Source organism: Wyeomyia smithii, chromosome 2 (assembly GCF_029784165.1).
Source record: "Wyeomyia smithii strain HCP4-BCI-WySm-NY-G18 chromosome 2, ASM2978416v1, whole genome shotgun sequence".
NCBI lineage: Eukaryota > Metazoa > Arthropoda > Insecta > Diptera > Culicidae > Wyeomyia > Wyeomyia smithii.
This window is the reverse complement of record NC_073695.1, coordinates 89,326,582-89,339,547: the sequence shown is the minus strand read 5'-3', so window position 1 is coordinate 89,339,547 and position 12,966 is coordinate 89,326,582. Positions and strand designations below refer to the sequence as shown.

The following is a 12,966-nucleotide window of genomic DNA, read 5'->3' as shown; positions in this document are numbered from 1 at the left end:
AAATGTTTTCATATGTGAGATGATCATATCGGTGTTTACCACCGTTGCAACGATGTAAACATGAATGTTGTTTGTATTGAGCTCGACTGCACATTAGTAAGTCGCTTTTCATACTGTTTTGCCAGAAACGAATTAGTAAAATTCACTCACAATGTCACCTCCTGGAGAGCACAATCCGCAAAACACCCTCTCTACCCGAATAGTCTCTCGGGGCGCGTGCATTCCCAACACGCCACCCATAATCAGGCATTATCCGGTACCGTACCATTAACAACCAATACTAGCGAGCATATGCTACGAATTTCGATGGGAGGATAACCGCTTTAATAACAGCTTGAATGGTGCGACGCGACATATTCTCTTATAAGGTACGCACACCGTTGTACCACCTTTCTCGGCTCTGTCGCTTCGAATCATCACACTCTCGAGCAGTTAGCCCTTTTAGCACAGAGGCTTAGGAACCTCGCGAGCGGGAAGAAAGCGCAGAGCCCGAATGACAAAAGAGCGCATTTTTGGGAACGACACCCCCTAGCTTTTTAGTTCAAACAGTTTCACCCTAGCCCGGCACATAACCGGGGGCGTCTAGCACAAAGGGGCGTTGCCAGCGTTGTTCCTCCGTACGTACGGCTGGCGTTGAAATGGAAAATTGAATTTACATTTGAATAATAATACCCACACGCTGAACGGCGGCGACGTCGTCGTTTCCGACAATGACGAGCGAGGCGCCGGAAAAGTGTACGCGATTTTCGACGCTGCCATGGCGGGGTTTATATTCCGTTTTTGCTCCGAAAAGTCCTACCAAAAAGTTCCAGTCGCACTGGATAGTGGCGGACATCCGGTACCGTCGCCGTTTAGCGAGAGGATTCTTCGAAAATTCAGCATTGGACGAGGAGAGTGGGGCGCACCATTTTCTAAAATTTCAGATCGATATGGTTCGATTGTGATTGCTCAGATGTGCTAATCGACTAGGATGATTGTTCCAACAACGCTCGACGTTGGTTGGGAGATTCATACGAATTTTAATCAGCAATAATGACCTGCTCTCATAAAGAGTCAAATAAAAATGCGTTTATGCGTTAAATACGTTCAAAACCTAAAACTCAAGATTCGGTAAGCAACCGAACGCGCTAGTTTTCCAACGGCCCTTATTAGCATATTAATAGCAAAAGGCACAATAAGTAAGTACGGTTCGCTTTCGAAAGTATCACCGAATGGTACTCGTTTGCTGCACACAAATTATCGCGAGGCGAAACTCGCCGGGCATGCGAAGGTACGCGGAATTGCAGCCTACACACTATCAATCAGCAAGTTCACATCATTGTCGCGAATGCCGGAGCAAAAACTAATTTATTCTGAGTTCTCGCACTCACTCACCTCGTACTACACGTCAAATCGCATCAGCATAAAAAGCGTGTACAATCTATAAGGCAGCAATGCATTTGCTGGATTTGGCCGCAACCAGGTACGCCGCCGCTCTGGACCTGACCTGAGGCTGCCATCCGTACGGCCGATATGTTGATGCAATTCCGATCACACAGTTGTTTGCGAGTGTCGTTTGGGCATTACAGCGATCGCATCGTCGTCAGTCAGCTCCCGTTGTGCGGTTTGTCAACTGGAACGCTTCTTGCTCCAATCGCGATGGGTACGTACCGTGAAATGGAGCTCGGTTGGTGTGCTTGAAATTGATTAGCACTGGATAGAGTTATAAATTGTAAAAAAGAAGAACCCAACAAAGTAACAACCCTTGCCGACGGTCAACGCGGAACTAATAACAGAAATGTTTGAAATATTCATAGCTTTCTCAAAATCAGATAAATATTACCCCAAATCAATCGATAAAAATTCAATCGATTCGTGACTGGTTTTATGATTGCTTCGAAGAGTTATATGAAACTCAATCCTAGCTCAAAAAGTGAGTATTTCGGTTGCGTGAATACTATGGCACGTCCATTGTAAAAAGGCGATTCCTTACTAATCAGTCTGAAAAATTAAACTGGACTTATTACTGATGATAGCTGCAGAGCGTTATAAAGCCTCTTGACCTCACTGTTACTTTTTTGGCGGTTATAAGAGGGTGGCCAGTAAACCGGTAAAACCTGGATAGCCGGGAAAAAACGAGAATTTGAAAATGAACCGTGAAAGCAGGCGAAAAACCGGGAATTTCAATACAAAACCGGAAAATTCGGATGTTGGATTTAAACATTATTTTCGGTTACTGCATGCTCGGGATCTTAGTTCAAACGCGCTATACATGTTCTGCCATCTCACATCTCTACTATCGAGAAAATAAAAAAAAGTAACTTAAGCCACGAAAATGATTTTAAACTGAATTCAAAAAACAAAACTATAATTAAAAAAAAAAAAAAACAATCAAATTCAATTAGAAACCGTAAATTTTCGATTGAATAACAGAAAGCTGCCTAACTGCTTATGAATCAGTTCAAAACTACCGTGAAACGTTTACACAACTAGAAAAAAATAATTTTGTTGAAGATCCCAATAAAAAAAATTCGAAGGTCGGATTTTAATTTGAGGTCAGAAATAGCAAAAATGGTTCATGCGGCAAAAACTTCTTTTTTGTTTTTAAGTTATATTAGAAATGTAATAAATTCAAATTGTTGTAAATAGAATTTGGTTAAAAATTATGAAATCTAGAAAGCGAATACAGAAAACAAGTTTCTTGTTGAGACAGAGTAGCAATAAAACTGTGTCTGCAAAAGAGTAACAACATCAATATAAAATAAATTTGAAAACAGAGTCTAGAAAAAGTAAAAGCGCTCATCAATTATTTTCGTAACTACCAAATTTTCGTTTGAATACCATAGAGTGGGTAATAATTAGATTAGGCAATGTAAAAATCAATTCATAACTGAATTTTAAATTACCAGATCCAGGAAAGGCAAAAAGTTATCTTTATTCGAGGTCGAAAATGTGCCTAAATTATTTAAAAACACTCCTATTCCGTTAAAAACGACTATAACAAGGTTCCAGGAAAGCAAGGAAAGTAATTATTTTGAATTAAAAACATTTTAAAGTTAAATCAATTGAAAAAGGGAAATGTCAAGTCAAAAAAGAGGAAAAATCCAGGTTAGCTTAAAATTGATGAATGCCCTGGTTTCAAAGAATTGTCGTTTTCGAAGCTCGCAAGCAACCAAAATGATTCTAGATTGAATTCAAAATTTGAGACAAAAATATCTGAAAATTATTCCAAAGAACTTCCCTGGCCGTTCAGATAGAGCTCAAAATTGAGCACATTTTTAGTACATAATTAATACCACGTTCACGACTTACATATTTTCTTAGCTATTATAAGCAGTCTGAAAATCAACAGCATTATAAAGATGTTGGTCGAACCAATTTGCCCCTCTTCCAGTTTTAGAATAAAACAATAATAATAAAATTAAAATTCTTGCAAAATTGTATTTTACCAAAACATTAACATTTTTGAACTCATTTATTTTCGCGTTTTAAAGCTGATTTTCTTTTGAATTATAAAACCCCACGTGCATGAAACTTTGATCGATTGTTTGCCCCACAGGGACATGTCTAGAGTGGCAATTTGAGCAATTTTGAATTTTTACACTCAAAACTGTGAAGAAAAACCTAACCTCAAAATTATTTGGGAAATAGCCAAAATCCCAATTCACCTTAAGCGCGATTGTTTCGAAATGGTGTTTTCAAAGAAATGACTTTCGCTCCTGTACCGTTTTACCTTAAAGAATTTTTAATGTGATTTTCTCGTACGGTTCGGCGTACAGGAGATTAAAACTAAACTTTTTTAAAGCTTTGTTGTTACACAGTTTCGAAATAACCTTAAAGTTAGAAATGTTTTAGAGTTTTATTATTTCAGTTGACCACGGCTCCTTTAGTAATTAATACGTGCTTATAAATAATTGTTTTTTTTAAACCATTAGAATCAGATAATTAAAATTTTAGTGTAGAGAAAAAAATCACTGCACACCTAGGGTTTGCAATCCCGTGAACGATTTACTGGGAAATACCTTTTCCCGAGGTTTCCGGATCCCATGAACGGATAATTTTGTCAATCTGAAGTGGCTGTTTGACGACTTGAAGACTCTGAAACCTACCTCGACGAACAGTGAGCGCGTGTACTCTTCTTCTGGAAATATTCGCAACAAAAGCCGGTCCGCAATTCTCGCTGGAACAATCCCACTTGTGGTCTTTTATAACCTACACGAGGTTTTTCAAAAAGTTGATTGGAAATAGTAAAAAACGAGAAAACCACATTGGGCAATTAATATTGATGGACCCCTCGGACACCAAACGGTCAAACGGTTTGTTTAAAGTACACTTAGGTTGCTTTTCACGCAGGTTTTTTACGCGGGTTTTTTTTACGTGGGTTTTTTTACGCGGATTCCGGAATTTACGCGGATTCCGGAATTTACGCGTTTTTTTCACGGATTCCGGAATTTACGCGGTATTTTTTTTTGCGCGGATTTCGGTTTCTCTTCACTCGGATTGCAAAATTACCGCTGGTTTTTTAACGTGGATTCCGGAATTTTCGCGGTTTTTTTAGCGGATTCCGGAATTTACACGGTTTTTTACGCGGCACGTATCCCCCGCGACTTTAGTGTAGTATTTTGAACGATTCTTGATTTTGATTACAAATAGATGCATTTTCGACCCCTCTTCTCTCCCTTTATATCGTTTATTTGTATTTCAAATTCATGGCAGATGAATTGGCTTCACTCTCCTTTTTTTCCTCTTGAGCGTTTCGTAATTTGTGAGCAATCCTTTCGACAGTTGTTTTGCTTAAACGAAAGTTTGATTCACTGTATCATATCACGAATGGTCATTTTGCAAATATAGGAAAAAACAATGGCTTCAAATTTGTTTAGTAAAAAGATTACAATCAGGGCTCTACATTTTCGAAACCCAACAATGAAACTGAAGATTTCGTGCAGTCTCTACGGTTCGCACAGTTTGATTCCTTTCGTTTATTGTCATCGAATAACGATGATCATTTTTCCTGTCAAACAGACTTGATCACGGGTTTTCCCGTCGGGTGTTCATTGGATCATTTCAAATGGAATAGATGACTGTTTCAATTGACAGAGAGAGTGACGGAGAGAGACACTCTTTCCTTTCCTTCAGCGTGTCAATTGAAATTAGCATCGCATATCGCGTTATTTGATGATAGTTTGCTAATATGGTAAGCCGCAGTTAGAACAGCAATATTTAGATCATTGAACGACGACGTTGCGAAAAAAAAAAACAAAAGAAATTTAGAAAATCTATAACGAGCGTCTTAGCAGAGTGATTGAGATCAATCAAAGAAATAGTTATCGGTTTCCGTTATACTCTACTAAATTTTTTGGAAATAAATATTGAAATTCAGTCCGCAAATATATATTTCGTCTGTGACGTACAGTCTTCCTCAGTGCTTATGTGGACAGTTGACAGTTGATTTGACAGTTGCGAAGGGTTTGCTCACATGGTTTGGTAAGATTTTCAACTCGAGTAAAAATGTGGAAGTATGTTGTTAAAAATTGCGTTCCCAAGAAAAAAACCAAAGATTACAGTTATTTTAACTTTCTATCTAATTTCCACAAACGATACCTAAACAATCTGAGTGCAAAACGAAACAAGCTTTGGTTCGATGTCCTCCAGCTCCAGCTGGAGAAAAACTTTCGGTGGTTTGTTCTCTACATTTTGAATCCGGTATTGATATTCAAGAATAAAACCGGTATGCCATGTTTCGGAGAAGACTTGATTGAACAAACAGTCCACCGAAGATGGGATATCGTCCAAATTTAGGTGTGCTTGATAATTCCCGGTGCCCGGTGATAACGAATTCGCGTAGGTGGATAGTTGTCCGATCTTTTTCGTACTCATATCATTCATTTTCTTTCCTAATAGAACAAAGTCACTAAATGATGATTGGAAAAAAATCTAACACCTTATAAACAAACATGTGGAAAGTGTCGAAAAAGTGAGGTTATTTTTTGTGTGCAATGCTCTCTGGTATCCAATGAATCCGTCACGCAAGTTCCAATCAATATTACGGAAGATTTTTTTGCGTTTGATCACTGGCGCACCGTAGTCTCATAGCTTTGTGAAACTGGCATTGGCGTTCTTTATTTCATATCGTCACGATTTTTTAACTTCATATGTTGCGTGAAGTACAGTATGGAAGCTCCCTGTTTTCGTTAGCGCTCATTGTCATTTTCAATTGAGAATCGCCAGGTGAAAGTGACGCTGTTAATCTCCGCTTTCAATTGAAAATCATTTCTTTCCTTTTCAAGCTTTTCAGCTGTCAGAATCAAAACAACAGCATTCAAATGGTTTTCGTTTGATGCATGAGGTGCCCGAAAATGAAACGTTTTTCAATTGCAAGCGACGGGACACAGCCAGGGATACTTGATGTGCAGATTTGTCTGCAAAAGGCAATTTCTAGGGCCTGTGTGAAGATATTTATTGATTCGCAGATGTTCGAAGTTTTTTCTTAGTTTCTGCAGATTTTTGTGATTCTCCTTATATTTGTGCAGAATTTCTTATAGTGAGTGCAGATTCTTGCAAACTTTTGCCTACGCGAGCGAATTTGTTTTTCGAAACACGGTAGATATTTTTTGGATTGTTAGAAGATTTTTCCGGTTTTTCGAGCAGTTGCAGATTTTTTTCAAACACATCCAGTATCTCTGGTCACAGCGTTATAACTTAATAACTGTCAATTGAAAATGACTTTGTCAGGCTTTGATTACAATACTACCAACAGTAAACCACATCTTCAACTGTAAAATGTCGAAAACAATCAAAGAAAATATCTCTGTTGTTTGCTACAGAAAGAGAACGTTTTGACAGTTGAACAGTATTCGACGAGTTCCGAGATAAAGTTGAAAATTAGTTTTTCTAAGATTCTGTTTTTTTCATTGAATAAAGTATCAACAAACTTAGGAAATAAATACCAAGAACTGGAACTGAGGATACTGAGGAATCTCAAAAGGTTTTGCTTTACGCGTTTGCCAGCGCAGTTATGAAAATAAATTCATCAACGTTTGTTGATGCCTTGCTAATTTTTATCGATGGAATATGTACGTTTGCTAACAGTTCTGACAAATAGATTAAAGGCCATTCAGAAATAACGGTGTGGGGGTGCACTTACTATCTATAAATTAGGAATAGTGGCTGTCCTCGTCGTGTTTAATTGTGTAAGGGGCCATCCACATTCCACGTGGACAGCCAAGAGGGAGGGGGGAAGATTGTGTGATGATCACGGTCCATATAAAATTTTTAGAATTTGTATGAGCAGTTGTCTACGGAGGGGGAGGGCAGGGGTCAAAATCGTTAAAAATCTGTCCACGTGGAATGTGAATGGCCCCCAAATGTAACGGCACCCCGCATCCCTTCACAGTTTCCTACAGGGTTCTGTCATATTAGGTGGCATACTGAGAACCCGGAAAAAAGCCGGTCTTGTACCGGATTTTTTCCATGAAGCTAGCAAACACCACTAGAACTGGCCTTCAGTCGTTTCAAAAAAAAAGTAGGCCAGAACTTTTAGCCGAGTCTACTGCTTGGCTAGGGTGACGAAAACTGCAAAAAGTCACCCGTTAAATTATGAAAAGTTTACTGTTTTAAAATAAAATAAAACTATTTTTTTTGTATCGAGAGATAGAGTAATTTGGCAAAGTAATTTGGTTTATTTGGCAAAGTTGTAGAAAATTTGGGAATATGAAACTTTGGTCAACATATAAAATTTCTATCTTCATGGGGTACAATGTTATAAGAAGGTTACTCAAAATTTAGTTTTTGTACTTAACTTTTGTTAGTTGCATTTTACAAGAAAAAGTTGTTCTGAGGAAGCATTGGGGCATACAAAATAAACGTTTATATTAAAGACTACACATCACCAGGACTTTTTCCAACAAAGTTTTAGCATATTACAGCTTATTTTTGGATAAAACCATGTTTTCACAATTTTCAGTTATAAAGACACAAAAATATAATTTTTTTTGTTAACTTTTATTAATAAACTTCGTTTCAAATATGGGTTTCGTTAAACTTTTTTCTACTTCTGAGTCCCGGGAATTCTCGTGAAATAAAACTGTTTATTTCTGTTTCCCGGGAAATCGATATCCTGAAATATTGCAAACCACACCTTTGAGATTCGAAACTATCATTTTTTGCCATGAAAACATGTGTAAAGTCCCTTATTATTTGTTACCCATCTAAATTAATAACAAATGTGCAAAAGTAGCTGCTCAGTCAGAGAAACGAAAAATAAAGCCAAATGACAGAAACATTCACTTAACATAACAAATAGGCAAATGGTTGTGACAGTATCATGGAATGGGGCAAAATTCACCTGAAAATTTGGGATGGAAGGCAATGTTCAAAAAGATACTGATCATGCAACACTAATGATTATGTATCCTCATATACAATTTTTACGGGATTCTAGTTCACGTAATTACTCGAACACTGCCACGGTGGACAGGATTTGACCGAGGCAAAATCAATTTCTCAATATGGAATCTTTACTGAGGACCACCAGTCCTGGGTCTTTTTATAACGTGTGGTGTTATTTAATATGAAGACTTATTTAACACAGTGATGATTTTCCATGCAACCAATTGCTTCCTATCGCAACGGGTAATTTTTGGAATTACCTTTATACTTATTACCATTTGTTTGATGAAAAGTAAGAGAGCAGGAGATACCTGATTATTCACCTGTAAATTCATTATTTTCAAGAATCTTTATGGGATAATCCGATTTGCTGAAGTACTTCACAACCTCTAGTGCTGGGGGTAAAATGCGTCATATCCGAGTTCTCCCAAGAAAAGTTACACAAAGATACGCAGCTTGAGGGTAGAAATCTACGCGCTGAGGTCAAAAGCAGTGGGTGACAAATTTTCCCGTCGCTCTCCACGTTTGTCCGCGTTCAGTGCGCGTCGTTGCTTACCACTTCAGCTGCCCGCGCAGCTTCGCGATCTCGTATGTAGGTATTTGTTGCATGTGAAAAGTTGCAAACCGGTAGCATTGCCGCCGTACGCATGCTGGCAGTGTTAAAACTAAGAACCACAACATCGGCCGCGCAAAAAAAAAAAACGCTGTATGTTGTACATAAATTAACATTTTTGATTAAATACGCTCCGTTTATGCATTATATTCATTAAGACAATCGGGCAGAGACGGTGATTTTTTTTTGCTGCTGCAGCTCTCGCTCGTACTCCCATTTGAGTGCCTAGTCCGTGGCTACTGTGTGTGAGATTTTTATCTCGAAACTTTCATCGAGCAAATCGTTTGCTGCTAATGTTTCATCCGCGTACTTAGGCGGCGGCCGGTGCGCGCATGTATGACCGGTAGCACATTGCGGCTTTGTACCGCGATATGTAGCTACAGCAACATATCAGCCAACCTGGCCGGGGCCACCACTGGCAACTAAGCGCGTTTTATATCGCTAGACATGAGACTGCGCTGTCGTCGTCGTCATCGCCATCATCGCGCTGTGCATGTAATTACCCTTGAGAAGCGGTTGTAGGCTACAAGTCTTGTTTCATACGCATACGACAAGCTCTTGAGTGCTCGATTTGACCTTCAAACGTTGAGCTGCGCGTCAGTTTATGACAATGCGTGTGCTTTTTTTTGCTCTCCTGTCGAAGTTATGGTTAGTTTACGAATCGCGGGGTTCGATTTTCCGGGATGTCAGTGCGAGGATGTCATGTCATGTCGCCGTTGGCTTGTTTCTGCGAGCAACGCAACCGTAAATATTATGAGAACTCTGTTGTAAAAAGTGTTTAGTTTTTTTTTGCGAAAGAAAGGCAAGTTTTTTTGAAATTTTAAAATTTATTACAAGATCAGTAGCTAGGGCTTCCTGTTGTAGGTATCAAATTCCCGGTTTGCGATAAACGATCGTTTTCTGGGGCGGTGTGAAAAAGATAATGAAAGTAAGTGAAAATTGCACCGCATCGTTTGCTTTATGAAGGTGGGAGCAAATGTTTTACTATTACCTGATGCTTCAACCAGATAATTAGTACTTTACTAATAAATTAAACGTGTATCTTTTCTTCTCATAAGCTTTTGCTTTCGGAAATAGCTACAAGTAGATTTTCGTACTGCACAAACTCGACATTCGTTGTCGAATGCAAGTAATCGATAACAAAGTCGGTTTCTTAAACCATTTTCCATAGAATGAAATCAATTTTCATGCAAACATGCAAACTTCCAGAAGCACGGTTCATATAATATAACACTGGTATAAAAAAAAGTTTGAACAAAGTTAAGAACATGCTATTTTGGATATTGGATTCGGATTAGATATTGATTACCCTTGTTACATAATGCACCCAAAACTACTAAATCGCACATTGGTCATGTTTGAATAAGACTGGTTATTTATTATCAGGAATAGTATAATTTACCAATAATTTTCGTATTTACTTAACTGTACCGCCCTTTTACAAGTTACTTCTATAATAATATCAGCAGCAGTCTAACAGGATAACAATCTACAGATGTCTACAGATCTACAGATTTTCCATACAAGCTTAATTCAATAGTTTGTTGAATCCACAGATATAAGAACTTTTTCACAGTATCCTGTAAACTAGACCGGAAAAAGAAAAACTAAAGTTTACCCGCGGGAATGAATGCATCAATGACTATAAAAAATAACCATTTTTACTATAGTAATAATTAAAGCTCAAATTCAGTTAACAAGGTAGTGGCATTCTGCGGAGAACAAATTCTCAAAGTTTACTTTAAAACATGTAACCAGTTTTACATCAATCAATGAGGCCTCCTTAGGAGATAGAGAACATAAAACAACACAATGATATTCAACCGCACCTGGCCAAAATTCACACGGTCCATCCATTGCTAGTTTCTTATGAACCACTTCAGCATTTTCCATGTTTTGACGGCACCCAACGCCCAGTTTGAATTCTTCAGGCCAGGCTAGGCTGAGACTGAACTTGATAAATTGAATTCATTCTCCTCGAACGAGTATCGTACGATATTCCTAAAACCGCTAGTTCTTAGCTGAGCGAACTGGGTCAGCCACACTACCTTGTTTAATCGATAAAACGTGCCAAAGGTGACTTAACATTGTTGCAAATAAATCCAACCCCACTGGGAATAATTAAAGCATCAATCATTTGGAAACAAACTTTCTTTTCCGAAAAAAAAAACGTTACACCTTTTCCTTCCATCTTGTTAATTTTACAGATTTCCTCTCGGACAAAATCGAGGACACCGGCCTGCGGGTGAATGGCAAGGGTAAAAAAATGCGCAAACCCCGCACCATCTATAGTTCCCTACAGCTGCAGCAGCTCAACCGAAGATTTCAACGAACGCAGTACCTAGCACTACCGGAGCGGGCGGAACTGGCGGCCAGCCTCGGACTGACGCAAACGCAAGTAAGTCACCTCCAGCTATAAAGTTGAAATTTGTTTGACAGAGAAAGGAAGCACTCGGCAAGTGCTAAATCAATTTCCTGACGAAATTGATTTCGCCAAATTTTTATTAAACTCAGAAACGCAAACGCGGTTTTCGATTGCCCCTTTTTTTCGGCTAACCGACTTTTATTAAATTTGTTAGGCCGACAATCGAAATCGACATAATACGGCTAATTTGTTTGAGTTTGGTTCGCCCTACGGGAGGGCCTACGTTCACAGAAAACAGCCGAACTTTGATAGTGTAACGACGAACCACATGAAAGTTTTTCCCGCCCAGGCATGGGGTGTGATATCGACAGCAGAGACAAACCGGGGCTGCACGGGGTTTACATTTTTCTTCTCGATTGGCTTTACAAACTCTCGGAAGAGGGGTCCCGAAGACCATATCACTCAATCAATGTCCTGCCATGTCGGTATAGGCAGAAATGGGGGCGGAGGGTGAGTCAACCGGAGAGGACGGCGTGGTAAACAACACACAGCAGGGCACTTGAGTTTTTCCCTCCGTTCTGGCACGTCCGCTAGTATGTATGGTGGGCAACCCCCCTCTGGCGGGACTGTCCTTTTCGCCCTAAAAACCAAGTTCGTTTGAAGAATCGAGCTAGACAAAAAAAAAAAAAAGAAAAGAAAAACTTGACTTTTATATGAATGTAACTGACAATCGGTGATTGGGTAGGATTTTCTGGTGTTTTCCATTACACTAGCCGGGGATGTTCGACTCACTGCGGACCGAGGGGTATTACTAAATAGTTCAATTTGGCCTTTCTTCTACTCTGAGGTTTGCTTTGTTAGTTTTGTGGTGAATCGACCCATTTGATCAATTTAATTTTTGTTGTTGCAGATACAAAAAACAATATCAAAACTTGAAATGGAAGTTTTTTATTAGTTTGATTATTTGATTGAAAGTTTGTTCGTTCGGAATGTAAATGAATCTGTGTGTTTTTTCACAAGTTTCGTAGAAATAAAGCCAGTAAAATATTTTTCATTTAAACCGTTTTTTTAAAGTTATGTAGACCCAATAAGAAGTGCGAGTTACCTACACCAATTTATGGGTCATTCCATACGAAATGACCATGAAGAAGCACAAACTTGCACACGACCATCACTGATTTTGCTTAAAGTTGAGAGAATTATTAATCTACTGTCACTTTGGAAAAATCCCAAATTTGATGTCGATTGGGATACCCCCGTTCTGTGGGAGCCCCCTGTTTATTTCAAAGTCACGCATACTTTGTTCAAAATCTCTTTTTTTCTTTTTCTTACAATTCATAGACGTAAGATGTCCGAAAAATACTGATAGATGATTTCGGAAGAAAATAAACCAAAGAATCCAGAAAAAATATAAGTTTTGACCGGAAGTGTTGCCAAATAAATAATTTTTGTATTTGAAAACTAAATTTAAATTTTTCGGCAATTGCAGTCATTTTTATTTTTAATTTGATAATTTCATCGTGTTCCTTGGAAAATTTCACATAAGAAACAACTATCATCCCGAGGAAATATGAGCCAATCTCGAGATATAACATTTTTACGAAAAAAGTTGTAAACTCCG

General features: G+C 38.5%; 1 protein-coding gene across 7 annotated transcripts in view; it reads left to right on the top strand.

The window, feature by feature from the left end:
* The window catches only part of LOC129722882 (homeotic protein distal-less), a 121,118-nt gene that overhangs the window by 27,311 nt on the left and 80,841 nt on the right, over positions 1-12,966 (top strand). For all 7 annotated transcript variants that reach the window (XM_055676696.1, XM_055676697.1, XM_055676694.1 and 4 more), the window contains one exon: positions 11,188-11,378. In XM_055676696.1, coding sequence (XP_055532671.1) covers positions 11,188-11,378 — 191 coding nt within the window. The remainder of the gene's footprint in view (positions 1-11,187; positions 11,379-12,966) is intronic.